The sequence below is a fragment of the Lepidochelys olivacea genome (assembly GCF_965140295.1).
Source record: "Lepidochelys olivacea isolate rLepOli2 genome assembly, chromosome: 14".
Lineage (NCBI taxonomy): Eukaryota > Metazoa > Chordata > Testudines > Cheloniidae > Lepidochelys > Lepidochelys olivacea.
Window position 1 is genome coordinate 8118532 of NC_140424.1, and position 23557 is coordinate 8142088.

The following is a 23557-nucleotide window of genomic DNA, read 5'->3' on the forward strand; positions in this document are numbered from 1 at the left end:
CAACCAAGTTAATTATGTGCTACTGGTGCCGTTACAAATTAAAATCCACAACACAGTTAAATTAAGGAGCTGGCCCATACCCATAAAAGCCAGGAAATTCAGAGCTACGTCTGAGAAATCCAAGCTGCCTTTATAAGATGAAGTGCTGGGTCTAAAACCTCTGCAATACTGAAGCACAAAGAAAAATGAAGCATCAGTCTTAAACCTGAATTTCCTGGCCTTTATACAAGTTAGACCTTTGACATATTAAATATTTATCCTTGCACATTACTTTGGTGCATTTTATTTGTAAAATACTTTCCAAAAATGTCACAGCATACCCCACATCTTCAAAAACAAAAGTAACCATGTAAAGTAGTAAGTGCAGACTTATTTCTTACGTGGATCAAGACAAACATCTACAAATTTAAAAAAAAAAAAAAAAAAAAGAACCACTACTGGGATAAATCACAAGACCACTTTTGATAACACAGGCAATACATTTTATTATGTTGTCACCAACTGTAGCAAAAAAATGTTTAACAATTAACTGAATAATCAAGGGAACTTAACTGTCAACAAGAATTCAAGAGTTTTTATTCATGTTCTAAGTTTTGGCCAAGGAGGGTTTGGTAGGGAGAAAATAAACCAAATATACACTGGGATAATAGTCTATTACCAAGTTTTAATGCCTTCTTCAAAAGCATTAAGTATACTGAAGCATCTTATTGCAGGTTATGTATCATCTCCTCTTTGGCAATAAGATGTGTGGTTTTGTTAACTAGGGCCATCAGTGAGTTGAGCTTGTGAGACCAGTCATTGAGTAGGTTATTTGGGTCCTTGGGCCTCTGGAAATTGATAATTCCTGCCAACCTGTCTACTTTTGCAAAGATGGTCTTATTTACTACTAGGTTGGACAGGAACTCCTCTGATTCCTGCAAAGGAGACAAACGGCATTGAATAAGGAGAACAGCATTTGTAATTAACAAAATACCCAATATTGTTTTCAAATTTCCAGTTAACACGACAGCAGTGTGACTGAGGTGTTACCAATACTAACAGTAATACAGTCTCTTAGAATTACAGTACTTATAGTGGCCATAATATTTAATATTAACGCCTCTGGCATTGGAATTATGTTGTAGATACTAAACTACTTAAGGTCAGCAAGTTCTGATGTTAGCCACACTAAACAGTTAACATCTATTTTCAGTTCAAGATACATCTAACAAACTGCACAAGTCAAATATATTACATCTGAAAGCCTCTTAACATACAATGGGAGCACTTGGCTAAACAGCTTCCAGAACATGATTTCTACTGCTAAATTCCACACCAATTACACTGTACAAACACTGGTCAGGTAAATGATGCTTCTGTGAGGTGGTGCTGTGCAGAGCAGGAGGTGCAATTAAAACATCTTAAAGCAAAATACTCTGAACTAAACAAGCTGTGAATTTGCCCTCCCAATGCCAGTGGGGTGTAGGAGGGGGTGCGGAGTGCGGGAGGTGGCTCAGGTCACGGGGTTGGGGTGCCAGAGGGGTGTGGCAGGGAGCTCAAGGCAGGGAGCTAGGGGGCTCAGGGCAAGGGGTTGGGGGTGCTGGAGGAGTTTGGTGTGTGGGCTCCGGCGAGCTGCAGCTTACCTCAAGCGGCTCCGGCATGGCAGCAGCGTGCAGCGGGGATAAGGCAGGCTCCCTGCATGCCCTAGCCCCACGCCTCTCCAGGAAGTGGCCAGCATGTTCAGCAGTGGCTCCTGGGGGTGGGGTGGGGCAGGCATCTCAGCCACGCACTGCCCTCGCCTTCAGGTACCACCTCTGAAGCTCCCATTGGCTGCAGTTCCCTGTTCCCGGCCAATGGGAGCTGCAGGGGGCAGTGCCTGCAAATGAGGGCAGCACCCGGAGCCCTTTGCCTCCCCTCCCCCAGGGGCTGCAAGGATGTTGCGCTGGCCGCTTCCGGGAGCAGTGCATAATCAGGACAGACAGGGAGCCTGCCTTAGCCCGCTGCGCCATGGGGCTGGCAATCCTGCGGGCTGGACTGAAAGCCCTAATGGGCCAGATCTGGCCCACGGGCCATAGTTTGCCCACCCCTGCTATAAACTCATTATCAGAGGCAAAACTGAAAAATATTCTATTTAACATCTGTATTATTGCTCCTGAGAGATTTTAAACAGTTTCTGAATTATAATAATTGAACCAAAATTCAATTAATGTTACCTGTATCTCTCTGAAAGTTAATATTGTTTTTTTCCATTTCGTTTCTGATGGTAACAGCTGGAAAGCATTGGTTACACAAGGATGGGCATCAGAGACTAAAAGCAATATCATCAGGGCTGTTTTGAGGCTAGATACATTAATGATTGTGAGGCGCTCATATACTATAGTGATAAGTATGAGAGAGGGCAAATTTTCTTCCTCCAGGTTCTTTACTCAGAGTGATATATTTCTACCTCCTCTTTTGCACTGGATGCATGGCTGTTCCAAACACTATTTGTGATAGACTTGTAATATATTTTTCATCTTAAACACCAAATGCAAATAAATGCAAATTAAGTCAAAAAGCTATTTTCTTGAATACTGAGTTCTCTACCATATGGACAAGTCTAAGAAGAATGCTGAGGATATCCTGAGCAACACTTACATCAACAGATAGATCCAGGAGCTGTGCCATCCTCTTCATTGTAATTCTGGTATAATATTTTGCCATTATTCTAATATTCTGGAATAAAAGTGTTCACAGTAGAGGGTTATTTGCAAGAAATAACTGACAGGCTCCAAAAATATAAAAGTCAATGTTAAAAACTGATTAGGACTTGTGTTGCTATAATGGCTTATCCAGAGAAAGGTATGTAAACGAATAAGGGGTCTTTTCTTGGATACATACAATTCTCCTGCATATACAAAGGCAAGATACTAACTACAGATTTAATATTAAACTGCACTCTTTTCAAGTTTCTACCCTAAGCAGAATTTTACAGGGCCGAGTCTTATAACTCATGTAAGCTCTATTTAAATATTAAGTATTTGTTTGCACTCGTGCTGTTTTGTTTATAATTCCATTGTTTGCACAAACTGCTATATTCCAATTTGTTAAAGTGAATGCAAAAATTAGTTTATGATTTCTGAGCCCAAGTGGTGGAATGTGCATCACTCTCAGAGTGCTTGATCTACTTTTTTGACACAGCATCAGCGGCTAGCAAAGACACATACCTACAAAATTAACATTTCAGGAATGCAAAAGAAGTAGAACATTATGAAAAGAAGAAAAGACAACTTATCAGCTTCTCTCATATCTTCTCTCCTGTCCCTCTCTTTGTAAATAAAATAAGCAAAAAGCATTTTTAGCAATTCCATGCTTAATTTATATTGTAAGAATGGTTAAAAAACAGGCTGTACTTACGTGCTCCACAACTCTGTTCTTCAAGTCTTTCCATCTCTTTTCACCTTCCTCTGTATAACCAAAGACATCTGTGGCAGGACTGTCAAGACTTCCTTCTCTTAATTCCTTTCCATATTCCTCGACTAGGACGGTCCAGCGCATCAACTCCATAGTGGTAAATAGTTTTAAAAGATCTCTGTAAATGGTTTAATGAAATCAGTTCACAATTCTATACCAATAAAACTTGTATTTTGTATTAAAAATCCAGCCATAGCAAACAGCTTGATTTTATCACTACTAATTATAACTTTTAATTCTACTCAGCACTTTAAAATTTATAATTCACAAATGGGAAGTTTTTACATTAACACTTCCTATTGACTGACTGATTCTCTCTCTCACACACTCACACACACTCTACGGCCTCAATTTCCACTTCTTTGTACCATATGTTATCTTAGTCACCTGTGCAAATTTGTGCCAAATTCTACCAAACCAAACCATTTCACACCCACTTTGCACAGCTGTACTTGACTATACAAGCTGCACAGTATTGTTTTGGGAGAGACAGATACTCGGAGCTAAATTTAAAAGGGGGTGTCATCAACCCAGTCTCTCCTGTCCATCTGCAATTCTCGTATGTACATCCATGGGTGCAAACAACAACATTTAAAGTAATTTATGCTTGATTTGTACTCCGTGTGCTTATGCAAAAAGGGTTTGCACATGTAAATTCTATCATATGCATGTAACGATTGTATATGGACCATATTTTGAAAATTAGACTCTCAGTATTATTTAGTGAAGTATTATGGAATAATAGCTGTTCAGACTATGTCCAGAATACAGAACTCTCCAACACAGACACACATTTATGTTACTATTTATAATTCTAATTTGCACACTCACAAAAACATCTTTATAGATTTTTTTTTCACACCACATTAATTGTATAGGAAATATTTACAGTAAACCAATGGTTCTCAACCTGTGGCCCAATCAGCACAGAGCTGCGGCCCATGTGACATTCTCAGGGCCATACAGGTAGCATTGGATCCAGCCCACCATGGTAAATAGGTTGAGAACCACTGCAGTAGACTAACAGTAGCTGAATCCCTTCTGCCTTCAAAACACTCCTTAAAGGGCTGTTTTTTTGTTTGGTTTTTTGTCAGAGTGGACTATTCAAAAGATACTTACTTATACTTAGGGATTTCTTCTAGCTTTTTGTCACTGCTTATTCTGTGTACCAAATCAGACTGTTCATTGTCGTAAGGTGAAAGGATAACATACAGAACAACATTCTTCAGTTCCTGTTCAAAGGAAAAAAATGGTGTTTTTTTATTACAGAAAAACAGAACAAAACAAAACACAATACTGACGTCAAAACAAAAGCAGTTCTCAGAGTATGAATAAAATGTATGTGGGGCTAATCTACTGTACATATAACAATATACATTCTGTAAGGCTCAATTTTTTTAAGAAACTAAGGTAATAAAACAAAATAAAAATAAATTTAATAACTAAATTTGTCAAAACAAAACTTTTACATCTTGATCACAAGGCAAGATGATTCAGGTCAAGTTATTTGTAATAATAGCATTTAAGAGAAAAACAATCTTGAGTTTGCAGCATTTGCATTGTGTATGCTGTTTCAGAGCTAGCTCCATAAATTCAGAAAAATATTGTTCAGAATTTAATTTCACAAGTTGTTCTAGGCTTTCACTCATGAAATGGAGAAGTTAAGTCATCCTCAGAATTTAAGACAACATACACTATATGTCATTGATACAAATACTAATTACATAAGAACACGCATAATTGCTTTTATTATATTCCTCCTTATGTAGACAGTTTGTTAATGTTCATATACACGTAGATGGACTAAAGGATCCATGTTCATCTCTAACAAATACAGTAAATATACAGTAAAATGGGTATCTGCCACTATGAACTGCTGCAGTTCCATTTGCCACGTTTTTACCTGCTGCCATTTTTCACTTTCAGCCTGGATACAAGGAGTATCATAAATGGCTCTGTAGTGCTTACAGATTGAGAGGTAGGAACCTTCATGTTGATCCAGCTGAATCATTAAGTTGTAGTATTTCAGCTTTGATTTCTGAAACAATTTCAAACAAATGTCAAAATCTGAAACAGATCCACTAATCTCACAAATTACAGCCAACTGAATTCCAAAGACTGACTATACAAAAACTCCTGTGCATAAAGAGAACTGACAGATTACAGAAAAAAAAATCCCTCCATCAACTTTACCTCTGTGTTTTCTTCCTGGAAAAACTTGGTGTTAATTTTTTTGCTGATAATTTGGGTCCGAACATAGTCTTTTACAGCCAAACAGAGTCTCATCTGCTCCAAGATGAATTCCACCCGCTCTTTCTTTTCCATTGAACCATAGGTTTCCACCTAAAAAGGAAACTGAAGTGTTTAACTCCATGGATCTTTATTTAATAATGTTAAGGAGAGATGCATGCCCTTCTAGCAAAAGATTTTCATCATACTTCTTTCATGTGCTTATTATAAAATATTTAGCTTTCAACCAAAGCTGCTATATGTATAATTCTACTACATGGACTTACTGAGCATCATATATATGTTATAACAGAGGACAAATTCATACGGTCTGACCGCGTGCATTTAAATCACCCAAAGAGTACGCACATAAGCCAAAATCCCCCCCAAAACTTGCCTTATGCACTTGTTTATGCATGCATAGTCCAACATACACAAACCCCCACTGACACGCTTCATTTATGCACACACACATTTAAACATTTGCCTCTTGTTTTCTGGAAAAGTTTCTTAAGAAAGGCATTGTAACCAAGAAGCTAATTTTACTCAGAAATCTCTACCTTTGAACAAAGCATCCACACACTAGATGACTAAACAACAACATTCATTAGCTTTGAAGGAAGTGTATCCACCCCTTTCAGCAGAAAAAACGGTGGCTGTTATGTGGCAAACAGATGGGAATTCTCAAGCTCTGAAGAAATAGAAATGTGAAAAAGTGTAGGGTTCTCTTTGGTTATACCCTCACATCCTTAACTCAGCCCAAAGGACCCACACACTACTCTTTTAGCAGAATAAAACATGGGAGGGAATTCCTTCCAGACACATCAAGAGCCAGTTCCCTGTGCCAAATTCATGTAAAAAAACCCAAACAAACAAACAAAAAACCAACAAAGAACAAGTGGATCCAAGAACACTTCATTTTGAATGCTGGCGTTCCAGAAGTCCAAAGATTAAATTAGGACTAAATCTTCTGTACCAGCTAATACACAGGAACCTCCTTTCCCAAAAGGAAAATATGCTGAGTAATTTTCAGCATCAGCCAAATTAGCAGAGCTAGAGCATCTTCAATCTAATTACACTTCCACTAAATACAGTTAATTGGTTCCTGGATAGCTATGCTTGATTAAGCCTCAGCTCTCTCTACAATCTTACTGTTAGTTGTTGAGAAAATATTGATTTTTGTAGGTGAAACACTTATGAACCATATGATGCATTACCTGTAGTTCTTGCAAAATTGAAGCAGCTTCTTTCACGTCACCATTCTGTTCTTTTATTGTTGCAAGTGTCTTTGTAAGACGAGCACGCTCAATTTCCACGTAGATCTGGAATTAAAATAAAATCCAACACTGAAACTTATTTTACTAAGTTAAAGCGTGTTACATCTAAGGCTGCAATACACACATCTGCGTAACTTTACACCCATGAATAGTCTCATTGAAATCTTTCTACTGTTCTTTAAATGAAGTGAACATAATGTGATGACTTTGTGAGTAGAGCATTAATTTATGTTACACCTGCTTTAAGAAATGTTTCCATAGAAGTTTCCTCTGTGCTACAATAAGAGTTTAATATTTGGAAACTCAAATTAAGTTTAAGGAGAGTGTATAGTCTGTATTTAAAAACCATTACAATAGGAAACACTTCTTTTTAATATTTCGTTAATCTATTGTTCACGACCAGTGCTGTAGCCCTGGCAATATTCAGATAAGAGATACAGCAGAGGCAGCAACGCTGCAAAGCTCCCTTTGTTACTGAGTCTCAACCCTGATCTGGAAGGTCAGCATCTAGGAAGAAGATAATTCATTCATCTCTCCACCAAGACTCTCACTGAAGCAAACAATGATGGCTCATTTTGTGATGGGAACTGTTGTCTACCACAAACTCGGATGGAAACTATCTCCTTTTACAAGCACTTCTGACCAGCCATTAGTTAACAACTTTTGGTTACCAGCTACCTAGGCTTGATTTGAACTGGTAAAAGGTGTAAGAGTAAATAAACACAGACTTCTATGATACACTTCCTATTTTGTTAATTTTCTATCATACCTAATAAGACTAAGAGTAACACATGTGTAACAGGTTTCAGAGTAACAGCCGTGTTCGTCTGTATTCGCAAAAAGAAAAGGAGTAATTGTGGCACCTTAGAGACTAACCAATTTATTTGAGCATAAGCTTTCGTGAGCTACAGCTCACTTCATCGGATGCATCCTTACTCCTTTACTTTTTACATGTGTAACATAACTTCATAAATATACAATTTGTAACATTAATCCTCAGCTGCTGAAAACTGGTGTGTTTTGTGATTGTAACTGCATATGCCCTTCCAGACCTTCTGGCACACTTACACCATCCACAATGAGTAGAAGAAGGATGTGATTTTGCCCTTCATCAAAAAGGGCAGCAAGGCCGAAGCGAGTAACTACCGAGGTATTACACTGTTGGCAGTCCCAAGAAAATCTTTGTTTCCATGTTAATGTCTTGAATCAGTGATGCATTTCACAGCAAAGGCTGTGCTGTTTTAGACCTGGTCATTCCACTAACGACCAGATCTTTACCTTGAGACAGCCTTTTGAGAAGATGTCTGAATTTAATAAGTCACGTGCAGCACCTTTTACAGATTTCTTTCAGCCCTTTTATTCAGCGTATTGAGCAACGCTTGGGAGAATCTAATAAGGCAACTTGATGTCCCTGGGAAGATAGTGTCATTGACAGAAGAGCTCTATAATGGAACAAAAAGCTCAGTTCAAGTTAATGGTAGACACACAGCATAGGTTCCTATTTCCATAAGAGTTCAGCAAGGCTGTGTCCTGTCACCATCATTGTTCAATACCAACATGGATAAGCTCGAAGAGGCAGCTGTTGGTAGTGTCTGGCTGACCACCATTTTGCTTCAAGACCTCAAATATGCCAATCACATTGCCTTGTTGGCTCTCTTTGGTGAATCACTGCAGCTGACGGCCAATCTGCCTGTGCAAGCAGCAGCACACACTGGTTTGGTTACAATATGGACAAAACTAAGTCCCCTAGCCAGTACCATCATGTAGCTTTGTGACAGATTTATGTTACCAATTTGCCTGGGGCATCAGGTGATTAGGCTGAGGCCGCAGGACTTTGAGGGGAGGAGATGAAGGAGCACATCAAGTGACTAAGTTTTAAAGCTTTATTAATAAAATAACAGCGGTGAATGCGGGGTGCTTCCCATGTCACTCAGAGGAAGGAAGAAAGCGTTAGTGCCCATGCCCTAACCCACTTTCATACTTACACATGCACAACCCAAGGCTGGCCAAGCCTGGGTGTAACATAAGAAGAAGAGGGGGAAAGGTGGACAAGAGTTTTGTTTTGTGCACAGGCCATCCAGGGTCTGCTGTTGATTTTTTATTTGCTTTAGCTTTTAGGAGGGTTTTAAGTCCTTGGGTTTTTTGGGGCGTTTTGTTTAGGGACTTTTGTCCCCCGTGCTTTTTGTACCAGTCCACACTGGCCTTTTGTGGCTTTTTTAAAACACCCCAGCTTTAGGGACAAAAAACTGTTGTTCCCCCCCCCACTGGCCTTTACCGTTTTACTAGTTTTTGCAATTTTTGGCAGTTTAGTTTACTGCTTTGTTTTTACGGCTGGTTGGGGTTGGAATTCAGGCCCCTGTTTTTTTTGGCAGGCAGCTGAGAGTCAGTTGTGTGCCATGGCCTTGGGCTGGAGTCAGCGTCTTATCTTTGGACCTAGCTGGAGCGTCGAGCTAACCCATTCCCTTTTCCCTTCCTCCCCTAACGGCCTCTTGTAACCTGCAAAGGAACTTTTCACTGCACACTCTCACCTTCAACCCCTCCCAAAATCCATTTTTATGTATATGCCTATATAGGCATTAGTGATATACAATGCTGGTGCTTACCCAGGGGACCCCAAAGGGGGGCAATTTTACTGTGACATTCCCATGGGGCTATTTTACTGTGACTGTGACAGCTTCCAACTCTAGGTTACAACCACTTCAGCATTAACCGGGTGGTTGCATGAAGGGTCTGGGCAATCCTAGCAAAGAGGTACCACTTTCATCCTCACCGTCATGCAAAAGCACCTATCTGAGGTACCCCAGCCTTGCAAATTGGGGGGGGAGAGGGGTGAAAAGAGGAAGGAGAAAATCTGTGATTTGGAAGAATTGGCTGAGCAAGAGTATTATAGGGATTTCCCAATTAGTCAAGGATGAGAGCTTTGTTTCTTTTCTAACACTAATGCAACAACATGACCTGCCACCCTCAACGGAGTGGTAGTACTTACAACTAAAACATCTGTTGATGTATCAGTTTGGTTCGGATGTCCTAGGACTGCCAGAAGTCCCAGAGCAACTGGGAATCTTGGAAATGTTTCATAAACTCCTTAGGCCTATGTCTACTACATATGCTTTTACTAATGAATAGGCCCTCCACTGGTCTGGAGTTTTTTTGTGAACCCATAGAAAGGGAAGTTATCACAGCCCAATGGCAGAGAATATTACAGAACGTTACAAATGCTTCTGTGATTCTCAGCAAAATAGTCTACTCATAATGTACTTGACACCACAGAGGTTGGCAAGATGGGGTCCCTGTCCTCTGATGTTTGTTGGTGCTGTAAGAAAGAAAAAGGAACCCTGATGCATATACTATGGGACTGTCCAACAGTCAGACAGCTGTGAAAAGAGGTGGACATTAGTAAAAAATAGTGTCTGGCCTCAGCAACCAAACCTCAGCTGAAAGTTATATCTTAGGTTATGTACCTACTATGCTATGTTTAACTCCACTGCAAAGATTTTGGTTCTTGAGGGCTGCAATGATTACCAAGTCCATGATGTTACATAAATGGAGGAGTAGGCTTATGCCTGGAATAAAGCAGTGATATTCGGACCAGTATGAGTTAGCAGCAAAAGAAAGAATCGCTTTTCGATGTAGAGACCAATATGAATTCAAAGAAATATGGATTTTTTTTTATATACGTTTGGACAAAAAAATTTTAAGATAGATCAAATAATGCCAGCCTTCCATTCCACCTGACATCTCTGTTTTTTCTGTCCTTGTCCACTTCCCTGTGGTCCCCTCCTTCACCTTTACGCCTATTAGTGTATTTTTTTGTTTGTATAATTCCCTCCATCCTAACATGTTACACCTGAGTAAAACTGTCTGATTTTGTATTGTCCAGTCTTGCAGCATCGACAAGTTGCGTAATTGCATAATTTTATTGGAAATCATGTGAACTGTGCAGTACTTGGGAACATATACAAGATGTAAGTCATTTTCTTTTTTGTATTTTTTGTTGTTTGATTATGAAAATTAATAGATATGGTAATCACAAAAGAGGAATGCTGCTGCACTGTCAGCAGTCTCATGGTCACCAAAAGCTTCAGTGGTGCAATAAGACTGCCATTGATGGAAACAGACTGCACATCTAACTAAATTGTCTGAAGAACCAAGCTAGAGATCTATCCAGGAGGTACTCGATGCACAAGGAAGCTATGTCCCTTCTGAATTTGCCTTTGATGATGATGATGGATATGTACACAACTTTAAATCTTATAGTCAACAATAAGTACTGAAAATAAATCTTAAAAAGACATTGTAGGGTCCAGTTGAACTCAGTATTTGCATTTTTTAAAAGCAAATTGTACAAAAGCTAAGCCTAATAGAAATGTTCCCATGAATTATATTTTTTGTTTTGGTTTTTGTCCTTTGTTTTTTTAAAACTCCTACATCAAGATTTTTAAACAAAAAAAATCACATTCAGTGTTTGGAACATAAGCATTCGACACCATGCTAATTCACCAGAATAAGGAAGTAAAACTAACTAGTCTATTTTCATTGCACAAAAGGAGACATAAAAAGTAAACACACACCATTAAATTGAATTTTTAGAATTCTCAGCTTTAATACTTGAAGGTGTCATTAAAATAGAGACTTTAAAAAAAAAAGTATTCCAACAAGTTACTTAAATGAGCAATATAGGGAAATAATTTTCCAAGATATTTTGAATAGAAATATACAGATTTCCTTATCAGATTAATTTCAAAATGTGTTTTGGCTCTCTCTCTAACCAGAAAAAGGAAATAATGGTAACAAGACATGCTTTAAGAAAGGCAAATATCCTTTTTATTATGCCACTAGACATCAAAAGGTTCCAGTCTGAAAACAAAAAGTCTTACCTTTCCTTCTGTTACCATACGCAGTGTGTCTATTAATCGCAGTTTGATTGGTAGGTCTGTAATCTCCTCAACATAAGTACAGCACTGCTGGACCATTTTAGCAACTGCCTGGTGTAAACAATGCAAAACAAAATATTACTCTATTTTTAGATTTCTAGAAGTGTGCCAAGAATATAATCTTGGAGTATTTATAATAAAATATTAAGATACGAGGACTATTAATATCAAAGTAAATGGACTCTCTCCCAAAATAAGTGTGTGGGTGTGTTGGAGGGGCTGTTTTCACTCCTACTAGGCATGAACTTAATAGGATAAAAGAGAAGAATAAAAGACCCATGGCATGGCCATGGCTGGCCTGGGGCAACTGACTTTGGCTCGTGGGGCTCCGGCTTCAGGGCTAAAAATTGCTGTGTAGATGTTTGAGCCCACCCTCACAGAGCATTTCAGCCTGAGCCCCGGGAGTTCAGGTCAGCTGACCCAGGCCAGGCACGAGTTTTTTATCCCCAGGTAGACATAACCAAAGTGAGCAGATGACCTTCCACAGGAAGATGTTACTGAGATCAGAGGCTGGCTCAAGTCAAATGGGATGTGTCTATATCACTTCTCTCAAATTTGTTCTCAATTTACTTGTTTGGGGGATTCATTCTAGCTACACTTTTCCCTTGAAGAGCAGAATTGATATTTTCTTATGCCAAACCAAACTGACTACTTTACAGGCTGGAAAGAGCTTATCTGTTTGCTACCAGATTTCCATAATATAAAAGGAAGTGTTCAGTATGCATTTTACCCTGGTCTAAATAAATAGTGGGGTACACTGTCCCTTCCTTTGTGGTATCTGTAAATTTCTAGAAAAATATGAAGTTATTTCTGGTTGATGTCAGCATACCAGTTTCAAATGTATGTGTTCTCACATAAAGTGTAGACCTGTATGATCATGATAAACAGATTTGTTGCAAAAAGAAAAGGAGGACTTGTGGCACCTTAAAGACTAAAATTTATTTGAGCATAAGCTTTCGTGAGCTACAGCTCACTTCATCGGATGCATTCAGTGGAAAATACAGTGGGGAGATTTATATACACAGAGAACATGAAACAATGGGTGTTACCATACATACTGTAAAGAGTGTGATCAGGTAAGGTGAGCTGTTACCAGCAGGAGAGTGGAGGGGGGCTGGGAGGGGCCCTTTTGTAGTGAAAATCAAGGTGGGCCATTTCCAGCAGTTGACAAGAACGTCAGAGGAATAGCAGGGGGAATAAACATGGGGAAATAGTTTTACTTTGTGTAATGACCCATCCACTCCCAGTCTTTATTCAAGCCTAAGTTAATTGTATCCAGTTTGCAAATTAATTCCAATTCAGCAGTCTCTCGTTGGAGTCTGTTTTTAAATTTTTTTGTTGAAGAATTGCCACTTTTAGGTCTGTAATCGAGTGACCAAAGAGATTGAAGTGTTCTCCGACTGGTTTTTGAATGTTATAATTTTTGACGTCTGATTTGTGTCCATTTATTCTTTTACGTAGAGACTGTCCAGTTTGACCAATGTACATGACAGAGGGGCATTGCTGGCACATGATGGCATATATACACTGGTAGATGTGCAGGTGAACGAGCCTCTGATAGTGTGGCTGATGTGATTAGGCCCTATGATGGTGTCCCCTGAATAGATATGTGGACACAGTTGGCAACGGGCTTTGCTGCAAGGATAGGTTTCTGGGTTAGTGGTTTGCGTAGAGGGCTTCTACATCCATAGTGGCTAGGATGGTGTTTTCAGGAAGATCACCGACAGATTGTAGTTTCCTCAGGAAGTCAGTGGTGTCTCGAAGATAGCTGGGAGTGCTGGTATCGTAGGGCCTGAGTCTACATAGCCAGACAATCCTGCTGTCAGGGTGCCAATGCCTGAGATGATGGGGTGTTCAGGATTTCCAGGTTTATGGATCTTGGGTAGCAGATAGACTACAAGCCATCAGGAACAGTATCCCCGATAATGTCACGGCAAACCTGGTGGCTGGACTTTGTCCTCACCCATAACTACTTCACATTTGGGGACAATGTGAACCTTCAAATCAGCGGCACTGCTATGGGTACCCGCATGGCTCCACAGTATGCCAACATTTTTATGGCTGACTTAGAACAATGCTTCCTCAGCTCTCGTCCCCTAATGCCCCTACTCTACTTGCGCTACACTGATGACATCTTCATCATCTAGACCCATGGAAAAGAAGCCCTTGAGGAACTCCACCATCATTTCAACAATTTCCATCCTACCATCAACCTCAGCCTGGACCAGTCCACACAAGAGAGCCACTTCCTGGACACTACAGTGCTAATAAGAGATGGTCACATAAACACCACCGTATACCGGAAACCTACTGACCGCTTTGCCTACCTACATGCCTCCAGCTTTCATCCAGACCACACCACACGATCTATTGTTTACAGCCAAGCTCTACGATACAACCGCATTTGCTCCAACCCCTCAGACAGAGGCAAACACCTACAAGATCTCTATCAAGCGTTCTTACAACTACGATACCCACCTGCTGAAGTGAAGAAACAGACTGACAGAGCCGGAAGAGTACCCAGAAGTTACCTACGACAGGACAGGCCCAACAAAGAAAACAACAAAATGCCACTAGCCATCACCTTCAGCCCCCAACTAAAACCTCTCCAGCGCATCACCAAGGGTCTACAACCTACCCTGAAGGATGACCCATCACTCTCACAGAATTTGGGAGACAGGCCAGTCCTTGCTTACAGACACCCCCCAACCTGAAGCGAATACTTACCAGCAACCACACACCACACAGCAGAACCACTAACCCAGGAACCTAACCTTGCAACAAAGCCTGTTGCCAACTGTGTCCACTTATCCATTCAGGAGACATCATCATAGGGCCTAATCACATCAGCCACACTATCGGAGGCTCGTTCACCTGCACATCTACCAGTGTGATATATGCCATCATGTGCCAGCAATGCCCCCTGCCATGTACATTGGCCAAACTAGACAGTCTCTATGTAAAAGAATAAATGGACACAAATCAGACATCAAAAGAATTATAACATTCAAAAACCAGTCGGAGAACACTTCAATCTCTTTGGTCACTCGATTACAGACCTAAAAGTGGCAATTCTTCAACAAAAAAATTTAAAAACAGACTCCAACGAGAGACTGCTGAATTGGAATTAATTTGCAAACTGGATACAATTAACTTAGGCTTGAATAAAGACTGGGAGTGGATGGGTCATTACACAAAGTAAAACTATTTCCCCACGTTTATTCCCCCTGCTATTCCTCAGACGTTCTTGTCAACTGCTGGAAATGGCCCACCTTGATTATCACTACAGAAGGGCCCTCCCCCCGCTCTCCTGCTGGTAACAGCTCACCTTACCTGATCACACTCTTTACAGTGTGTATGGTAACACCCATTGTTTCATGTTCTCTGTGTATATAAATCTCCCCACTGTATTTTCCATTGAATGCATCCGATGAAGTGAGCTGTAGCTCACGAAAGCTTATGCTCAAATAAATTTGTTAGTCTCTAAAGTGCCACGAGTCCTCCTTTTCTTTTTGCGGATACACACTAACACGGCTGCTACTCTGAGATTTGTTGCAGTTTAACATCACACTTTACATGTAAACCAAAAACTGCAATATCAATTTCATAATTCATTTTCTTCTGGAAAAAGTCAGTTTTACCATTGTGAGCTAATTACTGCTCTGCTGTACTATTATATATGTATTCCAGTATGTGCTAAGTATCTTAGTCCTTTCCCCCCCACTTCTTCTCAACACAAAAGGGGGAAAAAACGTACAACTGAAGTTTTTGCAACCTAAAAATATATCTCCTTCCACACAGCTCAGTTTGCTCTGCTATAAGCATAAATAAAAATATCATCTACATTTACAATCACTAAAATAAAATTAAGACATATCAATCTTCATAGGTCTGAAGGGAAGAGCTGATCACCAGCTAGGGTCAAATAGAAATCCCCCTGTGATATAACATTATTGAATACCTAGGTGCATTTAAAGAGGTGGAGGTTACAACTTCGTCTGAAATATCAGACTTTACAATCCTCATGTACCCTTCCTCACTAAATCCTGGGTGTCTCAACCAAAGTCAACAGTTAGATAAACATGTAAGCGAAAGTCACTAGTAATCCTGTTTCATATGAGCTAGGTCATGCTTGACTAGTGTGGATTAGTGTCTTTCATGAGGCTTGAATAAACTGGAATTGTAAGCAATCCCAAGCATCAGCACTTCAGAAACACTTGACATACAAGACTAGAATACTAGTTAAAACAGCTTAATGACACACATTTTCGTGGATTAAGAACTGCAAAGGACGCAGACCTCAGTGATCAGGGCTAAGCATCTCTCTCAGAGAACACAGCAGAGAATAGGTAAGCAATACACCATGGCTTTTCCCCAACTTTGGACTGCTTAACGGAATTTTACATTTCAGGCTGTCCCTTGCTCTGCCTCACCCCACCCCTCCATTCCCAACACTGATGTATCATTTCCACAATATGTCAGTTGGAGCATATGACAGAGTACTCTCTAATGCTGGGGCATGACAGTGGGGTCCTATTCCAGGGTGCACATTGGCAGAGATCCATCCCCACTAAATATAAATGGGGAAGTCTAAAAAAAGGAATTAATCAAGACCTGTATTGGGTCTAGACTTGTTTATTCTGGATATCACCAACAGGTAACAGGAAGGTGCAGAAATCTCAACCATGAAATTATGTAAGAGTGAACAGATATAAATAAGACCAAAGTGGAATGGGCAAACAAGAAGTCTCTTTATCATGCATAGCTTTTTGGCATTTCATGAGGCTAGGGGAGAATATAATGTGACCAATGTATTAACACAAAACTAGGTACAGTACCATAGTACCAACAGGGTTAAAGATACCTAAATAGAGAAGCTGAAAAAGGAATTGGTGTTGCTAGTCATCAGAGACTTGAAACCTAGGTGTAGTGTGAGGTAGCAATCAAGAAAGTTTAACAGATGCTGGAAATGAGCAAGAAATGGAGGAGATTGGAATTAATACAAAAAGCTGCAGAGGATGTTTAAATATTGTGTTTAAAGTGCAAGCTACTAAAGAGGCATAAAGGGAGGAGAATAGGAATCTAAGATTACAACTAAAAGGCTAGAAAAAAAGATCAGAAATAAGATTCAAAGATAAGAACCATAAACAAAGGGGACAAAGTCAATCAAGTTTTTTGAGTTGATGTTAAGCTCCAGAACAAAGTGACCAAAATTTAACGGAATCCCACATTCACATTAAATTAAGGATGTGTTCACTCAGAGGAATTAGTGAACAGATTACTGTTGATACAGCAGCAGGATGCTAGGAGCTTTAGAGAGATATGAAGACAAAAGGGAACATTTTCAAAAGCAACTCAGGCACTTAGGAGTCTAAGCCCCGTTGACTTTCAGTGGAATTTAGAAGCCTAAATCACTTTTGAAAATTTTACACCTAGGATGTCTGCAAACTCTTGGGACAGTGCCTAACAAACGAACAGAAGAGAAAAACAAAAACAAAAAAAAAGGCAACATGAGCGAAGGCTGCAGTTAAGCATGCATGAGTGCGTGCATATTAGGGATGTAAATACCATTTTAAAAAGTATCCATTTTAACCATTAAAATTATATTGGTTAACCGTTTAACCGTTAACATGATGTCCCCATCCAGCAGAGATCCGGGGCTGCCACCAATCTGTTTTAAAAATTAACTGCAATATATTAACGGTAAGACTAATACTTATCGTTTAACTGTTTAATATTTTACATCCCTAGTGCATTTTTCAGTAGGTTAATGTGGATGACAGCAAGGTGAATTTAGCACACAAGCCTCCTTGACTAAGCCTATCAGAAGCAGCAACAGAAGCTGGCATTAGTATATTCAGAAGGCTATTAAAACACAAAGAGCACAGGCACTACACAGAAGCTGAACTAGAAAGGTAACATGATATCTTTCCTTCCTAAACAGCTGCATTTCTTTGTTTAAAAAAATATAAGGTCACCTGTTTTAACTGACTTCTTCTCTTTGACAGAATAATAATATTTTCATTAAGAGCATCCCAATCTTTAGCTTCATAACACATTTTTACTACAGCAACCAAGATACGGGACGTGGAAACCATGTCAGAGGCCTGCAACAAACAAGAAGTGCATTAGTGACCACCGATCCACTACCACTGCAGAGCCTTGACAATACAAAAACAAGAGCAATAATCCATTATAACTCCAGACCCACTATCTTCAAAAGAATGGGGAAACATGGCACAGAGCCAGACTTCCCACCCGCTCCACCACCATCAAGGAAAGGGGGAACATGGCAGAGCCAACCACTCTAATTTCCCACTAGCACCACTATCTGCCAGGGAAAGAGGGAACACACGAGAGAACACCCCAGAAATAAATGTGTTGCACAGCATAGTCTACCTACCGTTCGTGTCTGTTTTTCCAAAGAGAGTAGGGTTTCAATGACCTCTTGAAGTCTTCCTTCCTAATATCATGGACAAACATTATTAGGACCAACATTGAAAAAAATACAGAACAGTTTAACCCAAGAATAGCTAAATGTATTATAGAAGAAAAAGCATAATCAAAAAGCATAAGCAAAATCAGGGCAAAAGACTAATTTCAATGTAGTTTATTTCTTTAACAAGGAAGATAGGAATAAACATTAATATAATACTTAGCATTTATATAGCACTTTTCATCTGTATATCTCAAAGTGTCTTACAAAGGTGGAAGTATCATTACCCCCATTTTTTTATGGATGGGAAAACATATACAGAAATTAAGGGAAACAATTATAGAGTGGCCTTTGGTTTTGAGTGCCTAACTTGGGACATCTTGAGTCTGATGTTCAGAGGTCATGACCATACTTTAACATCATTTGGACCGGTCACAGCTCAGCGTACTTAAAAAGCAGGACTTTGTGTGTCTGAAACTCAGCATCCAAAAACTGATGCCCAAAATCAAAAGCCACTTTTGAAAGTATCTGTTAAATAACCCATGCAAAAAAATACAGCTAGTCAGTGACGGAGCCAGGAATACAACCAGATCACTTGAGTCCCAAACCCATTCCCTCTTTCTCATGTAAAATGTGTCTATGCTTTAATTATTGATTTAAATTTAAAAAAATCCCACCTTCAGATACTTAAACTTCCCTCACTTTAAATAAATTAGTTGTTGTAGTATATCTCAGCTTTCCTTGAAATTCACAGACCCATACAGATAACTCCACACAGAAATGACACTCAGTTGCAACAGTACACATTTTCACATTAGGAATCTGGAGTTATGAATAATCTCAGGGCTGTCAAGCTATGACGACTTGAATTAGGGAGATTTTGAAAAGCTGCCGGTTTAAATGTATAGCTGACTGTAACACATAATTTAAAAAAGAGACAGAAAAACAGAACATGTTCCCTCAGCTAGAGAGCTACCATAAGTAACAGTATGGTGAAGGCAGGAATGTAACCATCAATTTAAAAAGCATATAAGTATATTCCTCCTCTCCCAGTATACCCATAAGCCTCCATTCTCACATGACACACAGTAAGGCTGTGTCTTTACAAGGAAATGTGGTCAAGCTTGAAAACATGCTCGATAAGCCAGATTTAAATTCCTAAACTTCATCCGAATGAAGATGAAAGGTAATTTGATTTAGTCGGCCAAATTCTAGCCTAAACTAGAACATGACCACTTAAATTAAACTATCAGCATTACCCGGCATGTACACTAGGAAAAAAAGTTGAGTCTGGGTCTGCCTTGGGACTACTTAACCTATTCAAGACAAAGCCTAAGTAAATAAAAATGTAGTTAAATACTGTAACAAAAAACGTTGCTGTTACCCATCTCTCCCTTCCGATATTAAACAGAGCAAGCCAGGAGGTAGGTGACACATGCCTTTGCACTTCATATACATCCTAATCAAGGGAGTACAATGCCCGCAGTCATTTGATACTGTGGACTATATGTCCTATATTTGTCTATGGGATTTAAAGGCCATTGTAAGGAACTTTAGATCCAAAAACAGATTACATTTCCAAACAAGTATTTTAGCTACACTTAATAGAGGTGTTTGTAACAAACAATGCAGCACTGGGCTACTTAAGCATAAAAACTGGAAGAATTTTTAGAAGGCATTAAGGTATTAGTAATACAGATAAGGGAATTTTCTTCCAAAAGTTATTTTTATCCTGACCAAGTCCCTTCAAACTGTGTACCATAGCTTGTCTAGTATATGTCCACCTACAATCACAGAAATAAACTGCACAATGACATATATGGCCTGTGCCTGACTGACTATATTGCAGGGAAATATCCTTGGTTTCCTAATTCTTGTGCATCACCACTGTACACGTGTCATACATGGCATCAGTCCACCTCCTCCCTATGCAATTTTGCAGGCTACACCTATTTGGAAAGGGCAAGCTGCAGCATAAAGCCTAAGTCTGGCTGCTGGGGGGAATGATGCCTCCAGGATCCCAATGTATGCTGCAGTGGGCAGTCTGTGTCTGGCTATGCTGAAGTAGAGAAGGTAGGAGGGGGCACAGTTTTGTCACCACACACAATCCATAGCTGCTCTCCTGGGATTCTACTGTAGCCCCCTTCCCTGCACACAAGGGCCTTAAAATACCAGGTGTCACAGGAACACACTTGTTTGCTAGAAGCTGAGAGTGGAGGACAGGGAATGGATCACTCTTTGACTGCCTGTTCTATTCGTTCCCTTTGAACCACCTGGCACTGGCCACTGTAGGCAGACAGGATACTGGGCTAGGTGGATCATTAGTCTGACGGTACGGTCATCCTTGTATTCTTAGATGGTCTCCATCCTCCAGCCGGGAGGGATTCCTTCGTACAGCTTAGTCTGTGCTGGCCTATTGCTGCACGCTGGTGGTTATTCTCTCTCTCTCTCTCTGCAGATCCCTTGTGCACACCAGTCACCAGGCTGGTGGGCTTGGCTCGTCCTTTCCATCCCATAAGCGGCACACCCCCCCCGCCCACCCAGTGGGGGTCTCTGCCGATCCCACCAGCACACTACATGCCGCAGCAGGGCCCTCGGGCGGGCGATGGGGCGCAAGCTGGACGACTTGGGAGACCGCCCCGTGCCCGGTCCCGTGGCTGTGTGAAGCGGGGAGGGGCACGGCGCTGTCCATAGCAGGAGACCGGTCACGACACAGATACATCAAGCCCGGAGCGTTCCCCCTCCCCCGCCCACGCCGCGGCCCCCAGCGCATTCACCTCTCCCCTGTTTCCGAAGGGGGGCGGACCCAGGGCGTGATTGGGCCCCCCCCCGGGACTGACCCCCTCGCAGCAAACACCGGCCCTGCCCATCCCCCCCGCCGGAGGGGGGGTTCTCCCCCACTGCGGGGGCGCTTGCTGCGGCGTACCTCCCTCAGCCCCCTTGCACCGCGAGCGTCCCCCGGCCCGGCTCCCCGGCGGGCGGCCTAGCCCGGGCCGCGCCATGACTCAGCCCCCGCCGCGGCCGCCGGCTGCCCTTTACCTGGGCCAGCCGCTCGCACTCGGGCAGGCGCTGATCCACCGTGGCGCTGTAATCCACCTCCATCTTCACGATGCGGCCGTCGGACCGCTCCGCGCCGTCATCCGCCATCCCCCCCCCGCTCCCGGCTCGGCTCCGCGCCGCGTCCCCGGCCCGGCCTCAAACACACACCGGAAACCAGCAGGGGCACCCACTCAGGCAGCAGCGCGGGCAGCTGGCTCGCGGCAGGACCCCGCAGGCACTGGCGGAGACACCCCACAGCCGCTGCAGGGCCCTGCCTGGCGGGGAGGAGGTAAGGGAGGAGGAGGAGGAGAGGCAGACCTGGGGGAGGGGAAGTAGCAGAGCCCTGGCGGGCGGGGGCGGCATGAGTAGGGCCCTTGCAGTGGAGGAAGGAACTGGCAAGGGGGAGGGGCTGTAGCCGGGCCTTGGCCGGAGTGGGGCTTGGGGGAGGGGCAGTACCAGGGGGGAGCAGGGCTTTGGATGTTAGGGAGGGAACAGATGTGGGAAGGAGCAGGGCCCTGGGAGGGGGGTAGGGAGCAGGTGTGGGGGAGGGGCAAAAACAGGGCCCTGGCTGGGGTGGGACTCTGGAGGGGCAAGGGTCAATAAGCTTGTGCTCAAATAAATTGGTTGGTCTGTAAGGTGCCACAAGTACTCCTTTTCTTTTTGGTCAATAAGCTTTAGCTGAAGGAAGGGGAGAGGTGCTGTTGTGTTTAGGCTTCCCTCTCCCTCCCATCTCCGCCTTCCTCCCCCCTCCCGCGACGTTTTTTGAGTTAGGTAAGCGGTGCTGCCCTACAGCCCCCTCTTCCTCTCCGGCTGCCTTTGCTGGGTGGCTGGTATGAGCTCCCCTTCCTGTTTCAATCTGCTTTTATCACTGGTTACAATAATGTTCCAAAGAGACACACACTGAACCCACAAAACAGTATCATGCTGAATGGTACCTGAATGTAAAGGTACCGTTTTATCCTGTGGGATCACTCTGGTGTAACATCAGGTCCCAAGTGAAGGTACCATCTCACCATGGCACAATGATTCTTGAACACTGTGCTGTTATGATGTAGCGGGATGCTGGTACTTGAGTTTGGTGTCAGTTTGCCGTGGTCTCATCACTAAGGTGGCATGTCCATGTAATGATGCTTTGACATTGCTGTATGGCAGCATGTTTCAACGTGATAATGCTTTCATGCAGTGATACTCGGAATGAGGCTCATGAAGTGGCTCTTTTTGTTTCTCCTGTAGCTCTTTGCAGCATGTGATATTAAAACGCTGTGTGATTTGATTATTAACCAATCAGGATGCTTTTACTATGTTATTAAGAAGTTGTAGATAATAAAATAATAATAGTTGGTCAGTCATTTTGCCGTGAAAATAATATATGTCAACTAAATATTTTCCCTGTCCTACTGTTTAAATATGAATACATTGTACTATAGTAAATGACGTGATGAATTCACACTACTGTGGCTCTTTTGGGTAATATTGATCGCTAATTTCGCTCCTGAACCACTGAGGTCTGAGTGTCACTGCTTTCATACAACATGACCACAAAAGGCGATATCTTTGATGAGATGTGATGATGTTTTAACAGGGCAAGTTGCATCCCAGCCTTTATTAATGCAACATAAATCATACTGTAAACTGGCATGTTGATCGAACACAATGACTGTTTAATGCAAGACATTGTTGTGCAGTCTAGTGTCACTTAATCCAGTAACGTTGCATTATATGGTAATGAGATGATGTTTCAGAGCACTGGGATAAAGTTTTTAGGAGGTGTTGTAGCATTGTAATGTTCTGGCATTTTGTAGTGGCATTGTACATTGTAGTGGCATTTTGATGCAACACGTTGCACTACATCATACTAACATTGGAACATTTTGGTGCGGCATTTTCACATATGGTGATAGGATGCCATCACAATGTTCCAAAACAAGTTTCCATTGTAAATGTTGTGTTGTCATACTCTGATCCAGTAGAGAAACTCTCAGAATGTGAAGTGTGGGGGCAAAAAACAGAGAAAGAGCCTGAGTTAGACAGTTCCTCATGAGTTTGAGTCTTTATTAAGTAGTCCAGGAACAAATAACAACGAAAAAGTCTATGACTATGCAAAATAATTATCTTTATTATAAATCAAGGACAACATTTAGCTGAAAGATACTCTATGCCACATGTGTGATAAGCTGATAATAAAGGGAAACTTGTATTCTTTTCCAATC

The 23557-nt window shown here is 41.4% G+C and overlaps 2 protein-coding genes across 2 annotated transcripts in view; one reads left to right on the forward strand and one right to left on the reverse strand.

Moving 5' to 3' along the window:
- Window positions 1–459: 459 nt before the first annotated feature.
- Window positions 460–21481, reverse strand: PSMD12 (proteasome 26S subunit, non-ATPase 12). The gene is made up of 11 exons (XM_084647484.1): window positions 21348–21481; window positions 18276–18335; window positions 17851–17979; window positions 11816–11923; window positions 6879–6983; window positions 5626–5775; window positions 5336–5470; window positions 4552–4664; window positions 3376–3550; window positions 2617–2694; window positions 460–914 (listed from the first exon to the last, which is right to left on the reverse strand). The coding sequence occupies exons 1-11, from the start codon at window positions 21453–21455 to the stop codon at window positions 705–707; spliced, it is 1371 nt and encodes a 456-aa protein (XP_084503610.1). The 5' UTR covers window positions 21456–21481; the 3' UTR covers window positions 460–704.
- The window catches only part of PITPNC1 (phosphatidylinositol transfer protein cytoplasmic 1), a gene marked incomplete at its 5' end in the record, with an annotated part of 205859 nt that continues 203719 nt past the window's right edge, over window positions 21418–23557 (forward strand). Inside the window, 2 exon segments of the mRNA XM_084647485.1 lie at window positions 21418–21456; window positions 21459–21636. Of these exon segments, the coding sequence (XP_084503611.1) occupies window positions 21418–21456; window positions 21459–21636 (217 nt within the window).